Genomic DNA, 17,559 nt, shown 5'->3' with positions numbered 1-17,559 from the left:
CCTGCAGTCCCAGAGTCCTGTCGCTGTGCCCGACTCCCTCAATTTCAGCCACCTCACCTTACCGGCCCTTTTCCTTTGTAGGTGGCTTCTACATGCTCCTGGATCCCAAGAATGCTAAACCGAGGCAGAAATCTGTCCTCCTGAGCCCGCGGAGCCATTCCTCTGGCTGTCTAAGCCTGTCCTTCCACTATATCCTCCGTGGACAGTCACCTGGTGCAGCCCTCACTGTCTCTGCTTCCGTCTTGGGTGAGCCTGGCAGTCGCTGGCTTCCCAGGACCTGAGGCTCATCTGCGAGGGTTAGGTTGACAGGAAACTATGGGGCATCCCTTAGGGTCTAGGGAAATCTAGGATATATGCAAGGTTACTCCATGGAGTGGACTCGGGCTTCTGGAAAAAACAGATACAAGTGCCAGGAGAGGGAGAGAGAAGGACCTGCTCCCATTTGGGAGAGAGGAATACGCTCCCAAGTATTCCCCTTTCATTGCAGGCAGCATCCGGAAACACACTCTCTTCTCAGGACAACCTGGACCCAACTGGCAGCCTGTTTCTGTCAATTACACAGCCCAGGGACAAATTCAGGTACAGAGGAGTGAGAGGTCAGGATCCCTTGCACATGGTAGGCACCTCTGATATCTGAAACGGATTGAGGGTTTGGGCACTGGGAGCAGGGTGCCTGGGTTCCTGAATATAATAAAATTAGATGGGGGGGAGGGCTGGGGCAATTGGGCTGGTGCAATTGGGCTGGTTTTTCACTCCCAGCCCCCTTTCTCTGTCTGTTCAGTTTACCCTGGTGGGTGTGTTTGGAGAGACCCCAGAGCCAGCTGTGGCAGTGGATGCGATCAGCACTGCTCCTTGTGGGGGTGAGAACCAGGCCCCGGAAGGACCAGATCGCTCAGAAAGGGGGGGGGGCAGGGAGGGTCAGGGGGGAATAGAAAGCATGGTCCACGTTGCTCCCATCTCCTATTTGACTCCTAGAGAGCTTTCCTCAGTGTGACTTCGAAGATGATGCCCATCCCTTCTGTGACTGGGCCCAGGCATCAGGGGATGGCGGACACTGGACCCGTGCAAATAAAACTATGCACATCCAGGGTACAGGTGCTTCTGGAGGTGAGGATTGAGGATCCCTCAAGCCAACAAATTACTGAATCTTCTCCCAGCTGGGGCAGGGTGGGGGTTGACTGGTGTGATTGATGGAAGAAGATATTGGAGATGGTGAAGACCAGCCAGCAGGTGTTTCCTGGGAAGCTGCCCTGGTGCCCGAGCTGTGGCGAGAGGACAGAAGTAGAGTGAGTTGAAAACTTTCATAGCTGTGGGGTCACTGAACTCCCCAGAAAATGCAGGCATCTCACTTCGCAGAGCCCAAGGCTTCAAAATCCACAATCTCATTTTCAGTCAAGACATTTACTGGTGCAGCCCATGATTTGGTTTTCCTTTTCTTTGGGCTCCTGCCTTCTTCAGTTAGAAGTCCAAAACCAGCAGTGGGTGAGGGGTGGGAAACCTGCTACAGTGTGGGGAGTTGTGAGAGAAAACCATGCTGGGCTGTTCCTGTGGCGGTTTGTCATCTTGTCCTTCTTCTGACTGTCTTCTTTTTTGCCCAGAAGGTCGCTATATTTACATAGAGGCTGACAAGTTCTCTGAGGCGGGCCAGTCTTCCAGACTGGTGAGCCGGCCCTTCTGTGCCCCGGGTGCCATCTGTGTGGAGTTTGCCTACCACATGTATGGCCTCGGAGAGGGCGCTAAGCTCAATCTCCTGCTGGAGAGCCCTGCGGGCAGTTCCCCATCTACTATCTGGCAACGTGTTGGGTCTCAGAGTCCTGACTGGCTGAACACCTCTGTCACCATCCCTTTGGGGCATCAACAGCCCATGCAGGTGAGAGACGGAGAGGGCGCACCCCCGCCGTCAGCATCTGTGGGGAACATGGTGTTGGGGGCCATAATGCCTGGGTATAATCGGGGCTGAGAAGAGGGACCCCTGGAAAGGGAGCAGAGCAGAGGTGAACTTGGTGTCCCTGAGAGGGACACTTGGTTCCTGAAATGGAGTGGGGGCAGCGTTGGATTGTTGAGACTAGAACAAGGTGGCCTTGTGGCAGAGGACAGACTGACCAGGAGAGTCCCTGAGCTACCGGGGATTCATCTGCATTTCTGTCTTGTCTGTCCCTCATTACCTTCAGCTGATCTTAGAGGCCATCAGGGGTACCAACACTGCCTTTGTTGTTGCTGTGGATTTTATCTTGATCAATCATGAGACTTGTCGAGGTAAGACGAAATCTAGGGCCCCAAAAGGGGGGCCCTGATCTGAGATGACCGTCTCTGGAACTGGTGAAAATCAAGTTCTCTCTCATGCTTGAGTTTTCACACAGCTTTGTGTTCCATGTTCTGCCCACCTCGACCTTCCCGGTCTTACCAGGGATGCTTGCTTGAGTAAATGTGGCTTTCATGCGGTGAATTTCTGTGGCTGGATCCGCAACCCCTTATCTAGTGGATGGGCAATCTTGAAGGGAGGACTGACATCCTGTTCATGTTGTGTTTCCTATATCTGGCACAATGTCTGACATATATTGGGAGGAGTGTTTGTTGAGAGTTTGTTAAGTGAGTGAAGATTGGCGTTGTAACTGGGAGAGGTGTGAGTTACTCTTTGAGCTGCCCCCTCGAAGCGACTGAAGAAGGTGACAGTATGATTTTGACTAAACTCCAGGGCCTGTTTGTTTGTTTGTTTGTTTGTTTTTCTTTGCAGGAACAGTGCCAACAGAGCTTCCTTCCAAATCTCCAGTTCCCTCCCCTGGCCCTTCTGAAATTCCTGTCTCCACAGGAAAACCTATGACTCCCACAGAGAAAACTGTGGCCACCACAGAAAAACCCATGCACTCCCTAGAAAATTACACTAGCCCCAGTGAAATAGCCACTGTCCCCACAGAAAGACCCATGCCCCCCCCAGAAAAACACACTGTGCCCAATGAAATAGCCACTGTCCCCACAGAAAATACCATGGCCCCCACAGAAAAACCCACTGTCCTCAGTGAAATAGCCACTATCTCCACAAAAAATCCCATGGTGCCCTCAGAAATGTCCACTGTCTCCCCAGAAAGATCTACCTTTCCCCCAGAACAATCCACCTTTCCCACAGAAAAACTCACCATCCCCACTCAAAAGCCCACCATCCCCACAGAAGAGCCCACTATTCCTACTGAAAAACCCATTGTCCCTTCTGAGGAGACCACTGTCCCTCCCGGAGAGTCCACTGTCTTCACTGGAGAGTCTACCATTCCCACTGAAGAATCCACTATCTCTACTGAAGAGTCTGATGTCCCCATTGAAGAGAATTCTCTAAGCCTTGAAGAGCCCACTATCTCCACAGAGGAGTCCACTGTCCCCATTGAGGAGTCCACAGCCCCTCCTGAAGAGCCCACTGTCTCCACAGAAAAGCCCACTGTCCACACTGAAAGGACCACCATCTCCACTGAAAGGACCACCATATCCACTGAAAGGACCACCATCCCCACAGAAGAACCTACTATCCCTGCAGAAAAACCCACAGTCCACACTGCGGGGACCACCATCCACACAACCATCCCCATAGAAAAACCCACCATGCCCACAGAAAAGCCTATTGTCCACACTGAAAAGCCCATGGTCCCCATGGAAGGGACTACTGTTACCACAGAAAGACCTACAGTCCCCACGGAAAAACCCACCATCGCTACCGAAGAGACCACTATTCCCACAGAAAAACCCACCATGCCCACAGAAAAGCCTGTTGTCCACACTGAAAAGCCCATGGTCCCTGTGGAAGGGACTACTGTTACCACAGAAAGACCTACAGTCCCCACAGAAAAACCTACCATCACTACCGAAGAGACCACTATTCCCACAGAAAAACCCACCATGCCCACAGAAAAACTCATCATGTCTACAGAAAAACCCACTATCCTCACAGCAAAACTCACCATCCCCACTGAAAGGTCCACTGTCCCTACAGAAAAACTCACTGTCTCCACAGCTAAACCTACCATCCTTACTGAAGAACCCACCATCCCTACAGAAAAACTTACTGTCCCAACAACAAGACCCACCATCCCCACTAAAAGGTCCACAGAAAAAACTACCATCCCCACAGAAAAACCCACTATCTCCACTGAAAAGACCACTGTCCCCACAGAAAAGCCCACTGCCCCCACTAAAAAGACCACAATCCCCACAGAAAAACCCACTGTCCTCACTAAAGAGACCACCATGCCCACAGAAAAGCCCATCGTCCCTATAGAAAAAACTACCATCCCTGCAGAAAGACCCACTATCCCCACTGAAGAGACCACCGAGTCCACAGAAACATGTACCATCCCCACTGAAGAGACCACCGAGTCCACAGGAACATGCACCATCCCCACTTTAGAGCCTACCATCCCTACTGAGAAGACCACTATGCCCACAGAAAACTCTTCTGTCCCCACTAAAAGGCCTACCATCCCCACAGAAAAACCCACTGTCCCTACTGAAAATATCACCAACCCCACAGAAAAACCTATCATCCCCACTGAAAAGCCCACCATCCCCACAGAAACACCCACTGTACCCACTAAAAAGACCACCATTCCCACAGAAAAACCCACTGTCCCCACTGAAAAGACTACCATCCCCACAGAAAAACCCACTGTCCCCACTGAAAAGACTACCATCCCCACAGAAAATCACACTGTCCCTACAGAAAAGCCTACTCCCCTGACTAAAAAGACTACTATCCCCACTGAAAAGACTACCATCCCCACAGAAAATCCCACTGTCCCCACTGAAAAGACTACCATCCCCACAGAAAAGCCCACTGTCCCTACAGAAAAGCCCACTGCCCCCACTAAAAAGACTACTATCCCCACTGAAAAGACTACCATCCCCACAGAAAAACCCACCATCCCCACTGAAAAGACTACCATCCCCACAGAAAAACCCACCATCCCCAGTGAAAAGACTACCATCCCCACAGAAAAACCCACCGTCCCTACAGAAAAGCCCACTGCCCCCACTAAAAAGACCACCATCCCCACTGAAAAACCTACCATCCCCACAGAAGCATCCACTGTCCCTACAGAAAAGCCCACTGCCTCCACTAAAAAGACCACCATCCCCACTGAAAAATCTACTGTCCCCACTAAAAAGCCCACAACTCCTACGACACCCCAGCCCAGACCAACACTTGTACCAATTAGGCCAACAGTCTTGGTGATGCCTCCTACGACTACCCCAAGTACCTCCATGACCTCTACAACCCCTGGACATACTCCAGGTATGTGATGTGAACACTGGACAAACAGCAGAAAGTAAGATACCGTGAGTAGGAAAGAGACTTAGATAAATGGATGCCTCTAATGGAAAAGTACAGTCCTAGAGGAGAGATGAATGGAACATGGTAGCTTTAGAAAAAATAAGGACCACTGTGACCAAGAGGGAAGCAGGAGGTGGGGGTGGAGGTCATTGGGAGCCAAACACTAGGCTTATAACATTTTTTTTTTTAATAAGGATATAATTCATCTACCATATAGTTCATTCTTCTAAAGTGTACAATTGAGTGTTTTTTTTTTAAGATTTTATTTATTTATTTGACAGACAGAGATCAGAAGTAGGCAGAGAGGCAGAGAGAGAGAGGAGGAAGCAGGCCCGCAGCGGAGCAAAGAGCCCAATGTGGGGCTCGATCCCAGGACCCTGGAGCCAAAGGCAGAGGCTTAACCCACTGAGCCACCCAGGCACCCCCAATTGAGTGGTTTTAGTATATCCACAAGATTGTGCAAACATCAGTTTCTAAATCCAGGACATTTTTTAAAATATATTTTTTTAAGATTTTATTTATTTATTGGACAGACAGAGATCACAAGAAGGTGGAGAGGCAGGCAGAGAGAGTTTGGTGGTGGGGGGAGCAGGCTCCCTGCTAAACAGAGAGCCTGATACGAGGCTCGATCCCAGGACCCTGAGATCATGACCCGAGCCAAAGACAGAGGTTTAACCCACTGAGCCACCCAGGTGCCCTTCAATCCAGAACATTTTTATCAGCCCCAAAGAAACCCCCTACCCATTAGCGCTTACTCCACATTCTCCCCAACCCCCACCGTGCCCCATCTCCTGGCAACCCCTAATCTACATTCGGTCTCTGTCCATTTTGGACATTGCACCCACATAGAATGATGTAATACGTGGTCCTTTGTGACTAGCTCCTCGCACTCGACACCGTATTTTAAAGGTTCATCTGTGCGCTAGAATGTCAAGTTCATCCACATGTCAGATCGCCCCTCCTTTTTATGGCTGAATCATAGGGACCTCCGTCTTAGAGAACTTGAGGGTGGGAAGAGAGGAGACAGGACATCTCCTTGAGAAAAGCAGTGGAGTGAAGGACTGACACAGGCTGTTGTCCCCATAGCAAGGTGTCCGCCAAATGCCCACTACGAGCCCTGCGCCTGCCCAGCATCCTGCGAGAGACCCAAGCCCATCTGTGGGCCCCTTTGCAAACCCGGCTGTGTCTGCAGTTCTGGCTTCTTGTTTCATGAGTCCCGCTGCATCAACGCCTCTTCCTGCAATTGCTTCTACAACAACAATTACTATAAGGTAAGACCACCGGGATGCCAGAGCCCCTAAGGGAGATGCCAAGTGGGTTCTAGTTCCATCTGCTCCCAAGGGGAGATGACTTTGGATCCATGGGACTGTCCCAAGGGGCCAGCTCACAAGCTGGTAGAATTATACAACGGTGGAGTGATTCTTTCCAAATGTGGCTTTTCATCGTCCTCTCTGTTCGTGCGGTAAATATCGGCTACATACCCACTTTGGCGCAGCTAGTACCCACTGGGCCAGCCAGGTGCTCCAAGGCCTTCCTCATCTCCTCCTTGAGGAAAGCTGGGGGTCCCGGCATACGCAGAGAGCCCTGAATGCTGAGTAGAGCTTCGGGCATGTTCAGGGCAGAACACAGCGTTCCAGAATTTTCTTCCAATGGGACTTGCAAATCCTGTCAAAACACAGGAGTGGGGGCGCCTGGGTAGCTAGCTCAGTGGTTAAGCATCTGCCTTCGGCTCAGGACATGATCTCAGTGTCCTGGGATCAAGACCCGCATCGGGCTCCCTGCTCAGCGGGAAGCCTGCTTCTCCCTCTCTCATTCCCCCTGCTTGTGTTCCCTCTCTCCCTGTGCTTCTTCCTGTCAAATAAATAAATTATTTTAAAAAGAAAAAAACAGGTGGCTCAGTGGGTTAAAGCCTCTGCCTTCGGCTCAGGTCATGATCTTGGGGTCCTGGGATCCAGCCCTGCATCGGGCTCTCTGCTCAGCAGGGAGCCTGCTCCCCCCCCCCCCCCGCCTCCTGCCGCCGCCTGCCTCTCTGCCTACTTGTGATCTCTGTCAAATAAATAAATAAAATCCTTTAATAAAAAAAGAAAAAGAATAAAACACAGGAGTTACTGTCTCCCCGAATGGATAGCCCCTCCACACTGCCCACCCCTCCGAGAAGATTTGACACAAGCCAAGGCTGTAAAGGAGTGCAGGCTTTAGGCCATTGTTGTCCAAAAGGGATCGCATGCAAGCCTCACCCATTATTTTAGGTTTCCTGACAGCCACATTTTTTTTAAAAGATTGTATTTATTTATTTGACAGACAGAGATCACAAATAGGCAGAGAGAGACGGGGAGAAGCAGGCTCCATGCTGAGCAGAGAGCCCGATGTGGGGCTCGATCCCAGGACCCCGGGATCATGACCTGAGCCGAAGGCAGAGGCTTTAACCCACTGAGCCACCCAGGCGCCCCAACAGCCACATTTTTAAAAACTAAAAGGAAACAGGTTAAATGAATTCCAATAATGTACTCAATTTCTAGTCTCATTTCAACATGTAATGAAGTTATTAATGAGACTGCGTACATCCCTCCCCCCCCCATACTAATTCTTTGAAATCTAGTGTGTATTTTTACACTTTGGGTATATCTCAGTTTGGACCCACATTTCATGAGCTTGATAGCCACAAGAGGCTGGTGGCCACTCTATGGGATGGTGCCACCCTAGAATCAAGCCAGTTGGACCTTTAAGCCTGGGCTCTAGCATTCACTTGGTGGGTGACCTCGGGCAAGATTCTTTTCCTCTTCCGTGTCTACAAAATGTGCCCATAATTTCTACTTACCTCATTAGATTGTTGTGAAGTTGAAATTAGATCCTGACGCAGACCTAGTACTTACTAAATGTTACTATTATTAGCTAATTATGATAAATATCATATGTAAGTTATTAAAAGCGTATTAAGTTATTCACTCCCGCCCCATGGCTTTTCTCAGAACTGGTGTTCTTCCCATCTGTCATCTGAGTTCTTTTTGTCTCTTTGGGGACTACTTTTTTCCCCACTTCCCTTTAACCAGCTTCCTGGGTGTCCCTTTGTCAGGATTAGGATAAAGCTTCAGCCTCAGAAAGATCTATCACAACCGTCAGCATTCAGCATCTCTTGCCTGCCCTAGGAGACATCTTTGTATGTCTTATAAAGATTTATTTATGCCTCCAATGAATGTTTTTTTTTAAGATTTTATTTATTTATTTGACAGATAGAGATCACAAGTAGGCAGAGAGGCAGGCAGAGAGAGAGGAAGGGAAGCAGGCTCCCTGCTTAGCAGAGAGCCCAGTGCAGGGCTCGATCCCAGTACCCTGGGATCATGACCTGAGCCGAAGGCAGAGGCTTTAACCCACTGAGCCACCCAGGTGCTCCCCAATGAATGTTTCTGGAGTCTGTTCAACCCTCCTGGAATTGGGACCACCACGAATAGGGCATGGTCCTTGCTCTCCTAATGCTCTCAGATCCTGGGGGACATGCTGGGTCTTGGGTCACTCTGATACAGCAAGTGTTTCTAGAATGAGAGCTTCTGCCAAGCATTGTGCTATGTGTTGAGGTTATGATAGTGAGTAAAGAGACATGGTCCCTCACAGAGTGCTTGCAATTAGTCACAGAAATTACCATGAAGGTGCAATCCTAGTAAGTCCTGGGAAAGAAAGGTACCCAGAACTGTGAGGCTGACCTAGTGGGGGGGGGGGTGCTCTGAGAAGTCTTCCCTAGAAAGCTGTGGCCCTTGAACTGAACTCTGTGTGCTGGTCGCATAAGAATAATGTAGAAAGGAACAGAAGAGCATTCCGGGGTGAGAAAGCAGCATGTGTTAATGTCCTGTGGTAGACAGGAATATCTGGTAGGGGATAGGATGAGGGAGAGTATGAGCAAGGTTAGGTCTGCAGGTGTGGTGGGGAAGGAGGGAGGGCCCCAGGAGCTATGGCGCTGTGACTCTGGATCCCTTGCTCCCAGCCTGGGGCAGAGTGGTTCAGCTCCAACTGCACAGAGCGTTGCCGCTGCAGGCCTGGCAAGCGCATGGAGTGTAACTTCTCCCAGTGCGGGCCGCACACAGTGTGTCAGCTGAAGAATGGCCAGTACGGATGCCAACCCTATGGTGAGACCCTCCCACCTGTCAGAGTGGGTGGGACGCCAGGGTCCCAATCCCTCCCTTGGCCAGAGGAACCGGGGCATGCCTCTGGGTGGGCGAGGGTGGCCTCAGGGCTTAGTTCGTCCTTCCAGGCGCTGCGCACTGGCTCCCCTCCGCAGGCACTGCCACCTGCACTGTGTACGGGGACCCTCACCAAATCACCTTTGACGGGAGACACTTCAGCTTCATGGGCAAATGCACCTACATCTTGGCCCAACCCTGCGGCAACTCGACAGGTAGGGCCCTAGAGGTCCCTGGGCCAGGGGTATAAGGTCAGAACAGCTGGGCAGGGGAGCACAGTGGGTGGCAGGCAAGGGCTGGGAGTGGGGGCAGAGCGAGGAGACACAAGATGGGAACAAGACCTTCTGCAGAGTGAGGCTTGATAGGTCCACCCCTGAAGCAGGACCTTTGCAGGATCAGACTGGGGGGGGGACAGCGCACGGTAAGACACTTCTCTTTATCAGCTGTTTCCTGGGCCCGCGTTTAGCTAGCACCTGCCCAGAATATTGGCGATAGAGGGAGGAGAGAATCCTTTACAAAATCTTTGCCCTGGAGGGTGTCCCAGTCCCTTAGGGGAGACAAAGTCTCAAGAGAGTTTACAGGTGATTCTAGAAGCAGGTCGACAGTCACATCTGGGTCCCGCCTCCCCTCTCAAACTGCTGACCCGGGGTCTGGGGGGACCCCTCCATCCCTGCAGTGCCAGGTTCAGGGGACACTCAGAAATGCTTGTTGAAGGACGTCTGAGTGGCTCCGTTGTTATGCGTCTGCCTTCAGCTCGGGTCGTGATCCCAGGGTTCTGGAATCAAGTCCTGCATCGGGCTCCCTGCTCAGCTGGGGGTCTGCTTCTCCCTCTCCCTCTGCCCACCTGCCCCCTGCCCCCGCCACTAGTGCTGGCACAATGCGAGCTCTCTCTCTCTGATAAATAAAATCGTAAGGAAGGCAGGCAGGCAGGCAGGCTTGCTGAATGAACCCCTGGGTGCTCTCCATCCCGCTGCCCACCCAGAGCCGTTCTTCAGGGTGGTGGCGAAGAATGAGGGCCGAGGACAAGAAAGCATGTCCATCCTGAGCAAAATCTACGTGACGCTGCCCAAGGTCACCATCACGCTGCTTGGGGGCAGGCGCGTGCTGGTGAGTGTCCTTTTTTTTTTCCCCTTCAGTCCTGCCCGTGCCTCCAGGGACAGACAGCCTCCAGAGCATTCCTCCCTCGTGTTACCGAGGATTGCCAGGGAGGGCTGTCGTGCCTTCCAGTGCGGACGCGGGTGTCTGCGGGGGTTTCTCCTTGACCGCCCCCCCCCTGTGTGAGTGTCTCTTCCCTTGACCCCCACCTTCCAGGTTGGGAGTCGGCAAGTCACCCTCCCCGCCATAGCTTCGAAAGGCGTCTTCTTGGCTTTAAGCGGGCGATTTGTGGAGCTGCAGACGGTGTTTGGTTTGCTGGTGAAATGGGATGGTGACCAGCAGCTGTATTTGAGTGTGCCCAGGTGAGGGGGACACAGGCTGCTGCCACGTCTACCTGCTCTGTTCTCCCTCCCTCTCCCAGGACCTTCCCCCACCCCCCACTCCCCTTCCCTTCCGGGCACTAGCTCTTAATGGGGGAGGGTAGGAAACACCTCACCTAGGCTGAGGAGACAGTGTGATAATAGCAGGCTATACATACAATGCTTTGGGAATGTGCTAGAAGGAGTCGCCTGCCCTTTCGGAAGAGTGGCCTCTGAGCCCACGGGATGTGAGCGGAAGGGGACCAGGCGGGCATTATGGATGGCTCCGGGGTGAGGCGGGAGGTCCTTGTGCACTTGGCAGCTGGTTCGCACCCTGGCTCGCAGCCTGCACCTGTTAAGCCTCTGCTCTGCCCTTCTCTGCCCTGGTCCCTTGGGCGATGGGAGCCCCTTCTCTCCGTCAACGCCGCCTCCCCTCCCCATGGCCCCAGCACCTACTCCAGGAAACTCTGTGGCTTCTGTGGCAACTACGACGGGGACAGTAGCAATGACAACCGGAAGCCAGATGGCAGCCCGGCGCAGGACATGGAGGAGCTGGGCAACAGCTGGCAGACAGAGGACAAGGACAAGGAGTGAGGACATCCCCACCCCCACCCCCACTGCCTGCTCTCCTGCTCCTTCGCCCTTCTGAGAAGCACGCACCCTGACCCGCATCGCCCCTTTTCTTCTTTCTCCTCTCCTGCATCCCCCCCCGCCCCCGCCCCCGTGTCTGTCATTCTTCTCCCTGTCCCATTCCGGCCAAGTTCACGAGCTTCTTGCCACCATGCTCACTCCCACCTCTGCTGCGCTCAGGTGATACAGGGCAGCCTCCCGGGCTGGCTTAGCCTCAAGCCTCCTTTCGGGCTCGGGGGTTCCGACGCCGTCCGCTAGGGGCTGCTGTGAGCCGCGACACTGCTGGGGTTGGGGCCCTGGGCGGGGATGGAGGCGAGCCTTGAGGGCACGTGGGGTGGGTCCGTTCTAGGTGCCAGAAGAACCCGGCAAATCCTCCGTCTTGCAACCAGAACTTTCTGAACAGCCTATCGGCATTACAGTTCTGTGGACGGCTCATGGATGCCCGTGGAACCTTCGAGTATGGAGGGGGATGGACGGTAGGGCTGTGAGAGGGGGTCACTTGGCACCAGGGCTCCTTCCCTCTGACTTGGCCTCTCTCCTCAAGGGCGTGTCTGCCTCACCTCAAGGCCTCTCTGTTCTTCAAGAACTGCGTGTCCGACATGTGCAAATTCCAGCGGCTGGAATCAGGGCTGTGTACCCACATGGCAGCCTTGACCGAGATCTGCCAGGACGCTGGCTACACGGTGAAGCCTTGGAGGCGACCCCAGTTCTGCCGTGAGTTGTGCGGAGCGGCGGGGGCCCTTCCTTCACAGGCTGAGGGGGACCCCTGGTGGAACCCCTTTGCTTCCACATGCACGCAGGGAAAGCTGCGGTCAGAAACATGCACTGAGAAAAACCACACTCCCTGGCAAACTCGGAGCCCTCTCCCAGCCTCTCCAGGCTATACGGAGCAATGCACGTCTGTGTAGACGCGTGCCCAGGTTGTCCTCTGCACACAGAACATGCGGACTCCCGGCGTGAGTGGGAGCGCTGTAACTGCCTCATGGTCCCCTCACAGCCTCGTGGAGCTGGCTGTAGGGCAAGACCATGCCCTTCCTTGATCGAGGCCCCGTGGGTGTTCTCACCCTGCTCTCCATCACCCTGACTGCTCACTGTGGGCATGTCTATACAGCAGCTGAGATGCTCGGATCTGTCTGCTCCCTGGGGCCTGCCTCTTGGTCGCTCCCTGCAGGCCACTCTCCTCGGTCCTGCTTCTCCCGGTCACTCTCTGCTTCTCAGGATGGGGCAGAAGCCTCTAGGCAGGGGGCCCTCCGAATGGGGGCCTCCCAACAGACTTCGTTTCCTTGTCTCTGTCCTGCCCTCGGCTCTTCTCATGTCTGCTTCTCCCTCCCCCAGCTCTGACCTGCCCACCCAACAGCAGGTACCGTCTGTGCGCCCCGCGGTGCCCCGCCACCTGCTTTCCCAGCTTCTTGGGCATGTCCTGTAAGAACCGCTGCGTGGAGGGCTGCGAGTGCAACCCGGGCTTCGTGCTCAGCGGTCTCCAGTGCATCCCCCAGTCCCAGTGCGGGTGTCTGGAGCCCACAGTGGGCTACTTCAAGGTGAGCCTCTGGCACTGGGTCGCTCCGCTGTGCCGCCTCCCGTTCTGGAGTCTGGGCGAGCCCGGGTGCGGGACAGAAGGCCGGGAAGCCACTCCATGTAGACAGCTTGGGGGAAGGACGTTCGGGGCCAGATCTGCTTCCCCATTTCTTTCTCCAGCTCTGCAAGGGAGCCCTAGCAACTTTTTCCCCACGCTGCCTGCCCGCAGAGCTGAGACCCCTGGCTCTCTCCTCTACATGCCCCAGAGTCATTTTCCCAGAGTTTCTCATCCTCTGAGGGCCTAGGCCCTTCTGTGTCATCTGCACAAGCACAAACATCTTTCCAAACACCATGGACCCCTTTCTTTGCAGAAGGACTTTGGCGCTGATGTGAGCCCCTGTCCACACACTCCCTTAGAGGCAGCATTTGGAGCCAGACCCTCGTCTGCCGTGCTTCTCTCTTCCGTCTTTGCCTCTCCCTCACCTTGTCCCTGGGAATGGCGTCTGTCACAGCCCTCAGCCCGGCTCCGGGCTGTCCCGCTGAACCCTCTCTCCGAGCCTTGCTCTCATGTCAGCGTCACCTTCTCTGCAACCCCTTTGTCTCTGCTCTGCCTCCCAGCCACCATGCCTGTCGGGAGTCCTTCACCTGCTCTGAAGCTCCTTTCAAATGCCGCCGCCTCCTTGAAGCCTCCCCTGATAAGCAAAGTCAGAAGGCTTCCCTCTACACTTCTGTAGCAAGTCCTTATTTTCTGTGCCAACGGCAGGAAACTCGTTGGGTCCCCTGTTGTCTTCTCCGGGTGCATATCGTGTGGGGCACCTGATGTATTAATTTATTTACTGGCTCCCCTCCCCGCCACACACACACACACACACACACACACACACACACATACCGGTCTGGGTTGTGAACTGTTGGGGGCAGGGACATTGTTCATCCGGTTCATTCCTGAATCCCTAACATCTATCTAGTGCAGAAAGAGAACCATCTGTTGAGATAGCATAGGAGCATACAAGTAAATGACTGAAGACATGGGCAAAGGCCAGACTTTGCAGCTAAGCCTGGAGCTTCGGGCTGATGGGGATGGCTCCATGGTGAGGAAGCCAGGGATCTGAGTTGCCGTGCGCCTGGAGTCAGACCTGGAAACCATCTCTTTCCCTCCCTCCCTTCGCCCAGATAGGGGAGCAGTGGTTCAAGCCCGGCTGCCAGCAGCACTGCACCTGTGAGAGCAACAATAGGGTTCGCTGTGTGCAGTGGAGGTGCCAGGCCCAAGAGGTCTGTCGCCAGCAGGACGGCATCTATAGCTGTCATGCCCGCGGTGAGAGCCAGGTGGAAGTTGATGGTGGGGAGAGTGGGGCTGGGGGCGGGGGAGACTCTCCATGTGGCCTCAAGCGGGGGCACGGCTCTACCCTAAAGCAGGCACCCCAGAGAGCTGGGACCTGAACCGGGGGGGCGGAGCGCTGAAAGGCATCAGCCCAAGCCACAGCAGCCTCTTCCCAGAGCTGGTGAGGTTTGGGCAGTCCTCGCACTTGGCCTTTCCAGACCAAGCCGACCACACGGAGGAGCTGAGGGTCCCTTTCCATTCCGACGTGGACTGGCCGGGATGGCAGCTCAGGGCTCGGGGGTCCGCGAATTCCATCTCCTCCACCCCAGGGGCCGCCACCTGCAGTGTCTCAGGGGACCCCCACTACCTGACCTTCGACGGAGCCCTGACCCACGTCACGGGCACCTGCACCTACGTCCTGACCCAACTTTGCCAGTCGAGGTCGCTAGAGAGCCACTTCGCCGTGAGCACCACCCACGAGTTTCGCGGAGGGAACCTGGAGGCCGCCTACGTCAGAGCCGTCCACGTGCAGGTGTTCAACCTGAGAATCTCACTGATCAAAGGCCACAAGGTCGTGGTGCGTGCCTCCGCCCACCTCCCCGGGCCCCGCATCCCCAGTCGGCTCCGCGGTTCTTCTCAGCCTGTCCTCGTGGGAGCGGGTCCGGCTTCTAGATCCCCTGGCGGTAGCTCCCAGCAGACCCAGCCCCGATTTCAGAGATGCGTGGCCATCCCTGTCTGATCCCTGGCCCTGGGCCCTGTTGTCCTTGTCCCAAGCGCCTTTCCCCCACTGACCTCCCTGCCTCTGTAGCTGAATGGCCGCCGGGTGGCCCTACCTCTGTGGCCTGCTCAAGGCCGGGTGAGCATAAGGCCCAGTGGCTCCTTTATCCTCCTCTACACGGACTTCGGGCTTCAAGTTCGCTATGACGGGAGCCACCTGGTCGAAGTGACGGTGCCGTCTTCCTACTCCGGCCGCCTCTGCGGGTTGTGTGGTGAGCTCCCCGGGCATCTGCAGCCGAAGCGGGGACAATGGGCGGGAGTCTGTCTCGGGCCTGCTCATCTCTACATTTAATTAGGTGAAGAAGAGATGCACCTTGGTCTGTTGAAGGAAGAGTGGACGTAGACTCTTCCGGGAGGCAGGGGAGTGGTCCCGGGTTGGGTCTGCTGGTAGGGTGCCTCAGGGAACCCTCCCTGGCCCCTCCTCCAGGCAACTACAACAATAATAGCCTGGATGACAGTCTGCTCCCCAACAAAACGCTTGTGGCCGGCTCTGACCATCTGGGGGTCGCCTGGAAGTTACCAGAGTACTCTGAACCGGGGTGAGCCAGGAATGCGGGGAGCTGGACCTGGGGAGAGCCCTCAGTGGGCAGCCTGGGGGGAGATTCCCCCTGCATCCCGCATCTCTCTGAGCCTGGAATGGACCTCCCTCGCTCCCATTTGCTCCCGTGTGTACTGATCTCCAAAGAGAGCCCTCTTGGGAAGTCCATCCTGAGAGCCAACCTGGTTCCTTCCTGCTGCATCTTCTGACCTTCCTCCTTCCTCCTTCCTACCTTCTCCTGTCCTTATCCCCCCTCCCGTTTCCCCCCTCCACGTCTGCGTCAGCGTTTGGGAAGTGTCCCCCAATTCCAAATTCCCGTCCATTCCCTTTTCCTCGTTTAGCTGCTTTGTTGAGGGGGCCAAGCCCTCCCGATGCCTGGGGGACAAAGAAGCAAACATCTGGAAAAAGAATTGTGATATCTTAACGAACCCTCTGGGTAAGCATCCCTTGCTAGGCCACTTTTTGCTCCCCTAGTGGGAAGTCGGGGAGGGCGACTGGTCAGGAAGGGAGGAAGGATGAGACACGAAAGGGAGGCAGAGCCAGGAAGAAGGCAAGCAAAGGGAAAGCCGAGGTGGTGTTCTCGGGCGTGCTGACGGATCAGTCTTTGTTTTTTTTGTTTTTTTTTTTTTTTTAAAGATTTTATTTATTCGATAGATCACAAGCAGGCAGAGAGGCAGGCAGAGAGAGAGGGGGAGGCAGGCTCCCTGCTGAGCAGAGAACCCGATGTGGGGCTCGATCCCAGGACCCTGAGATCACGACCCGAGCCGAAGGCAGTGGCTTAACCCACTGAGCCACCCAGGCGCCCCTGTTTTTTTTTTGTTTTTTGGGGTTTTTTTTGCATTTCAGATGGTGAGTTCTTAATAATTACGGGTTTTTAAATTTTTTATCTATTTATTTTGAGAGAGAAAGTGTGAGCAAGGGGCGGAGCAGAGGCGTGGGAGAGGGAGGGGAAGGAATCTCATGGAGCCTCCGCGTTGAGCACAGAGCCTGACACGGGGCTCGATCACACAACCCTGGTCTCAGCCCAAACCAATAGTTGGGTGCTTAACGGACTCAGCCCCCCCCACAAGCACCCCAAGAATTACTGGGTTTTGCTTGAAATGGGTGTGGAATTCGCCCCAACGTGGCGACGTGGTTCTTGTCCCTTCTGAGTTGACTCTTGGTACGTTGTTTCATTCTCCAGGACCCTTCTCCCGGTGCCATGCGGTGGTGCCCCCCCAGTCCAGCTTCGCCAGCTGTGTGTATGGCCAGTGTGGGACCAAAGGGGACACCCTGGCCCTGTGCCGGTCCCTGCAGGCCTACGCATCCCTGTGCTCGCACGCCGGCCAGGCCCTCACCTGGCGAAACAGCACCTTCTGCCGTGAGTGCCCCGACCACCTGCTCCCGAAGCCTCCAGATACCTTTCTGTCTTCCTCTCCTTCATGTCTGAGTCTCTGCTCTCCCTTCATAGCCTGGCCCTCAGCCCGACAGGGAACCCTCCTCCCCTGCCCTCTTTCCAGTCTCTCTAAGCCGAACCCCCCTTCTCAGCTTGTCTGCTCCATCTCCTCCATCTGACTCCCCCTCCTCACCCCACACCACGTTCCTCATTTGCTTCTGCGTCTTTCCCGTCTGACCTGGGCCAGCCAGCCCCGTTCCCTTTCTTCCTTACTCTCTTTTCCAGGAACTCTTCTTTCTTTTTAAATTGTGGCAAAATATACATAACATAAAACTTCCCATTTCAATGATTTTTTAAAAAGATTTTGTTTATTGATTTGACAGAGATCTCAAGTAGGCGGAGAGGCAGGTAGAGAGTGAGGGGAAGCAGGCTGCCCGCTGAGCAGAGAGCCCGATGCGGGGCT

The 17,559-nt window shown here is 54.5% G+C and overlaps 1 protein-coding gene across 4 annotated transcripts in view; it reads left to right on the top strand.

Moving 5' to 3' along the window:
- Window positions 1-17,559, top strand: part of ZAN (zonadhesin) — a 35,269-nt gene that overhangs the window by 5,459 nt on the left and 12,251 nt on the right. For 2 of the 4 annotated variants that reach the window (XM_045075034.1, XM_045075033.1), the window contains exons 1-18: window positions 1,126-1,870; window positions 2,172-2,256; window positions 2,735-5,275; window positions 6,401-6,585; window positions 9,291-9,432; window positions 9,558-9,701; window positions 10,469-10,593; window positions 10,798-10,943; window positions 11,390-11,530; window positions 11,920-12,027; window positions 12,115-12,284; window positions 12,906-13,108; window positions 14,259-14,400; window positions 14,736-14,983; window positions 15,215-15,395; window positions 15,611-15,722; window positions 16,063-16,157; window positions 16,905-17,081. In XM_045075034.1, the coding sequence (XP_044930969.1) occupies window positions 1,532-1,870; window positions 2,172-2,256; window positions 2,735-5,275; window positions 6,401-6,585; window positions 9,291-9,432; window positions 9,558-9,701; window positions 10,469-10,593; window positions 10,798-10,943; window positions 11,390-11,530; window positions 11,920-12,027; window positions 12,115-12,284; window positions 12,906-13,108; window positions 14,259-14,400; window positions 14,736-14,983; window positions 15,215-15,395; window positions 15,611-15,722; window positions 16,063-16,157; window positions 16,905-17,081 (5,284 nt within the window). In that variant the 5' untranslated portion in view covers window positions 1,126-1,531. The other 2 variants (XM_045075036.1, XM_045075035.1) reach the window with 2 other exon arrangements.

Source organism: Mustela putorius, unplaced genomic scaffold (genome assembly GCF_011764305.1).
Source record: "Mustela putorius furo isolate JIRA1106 unplaced genomic scaffold, ASM1176430v1.1 tig00000139_pilon_pilon_pilon, whole genome shotgun sequence".
NCBI classification, from domain to species: Eukaryota; Metazoa; Chordata; class Mammalia; order Carnivora; family Mustelidae; genus Mustela; species Mustela putorius.
This window is presented reverse-complemented; position numbering and strand designations above follow the sequence as displayed.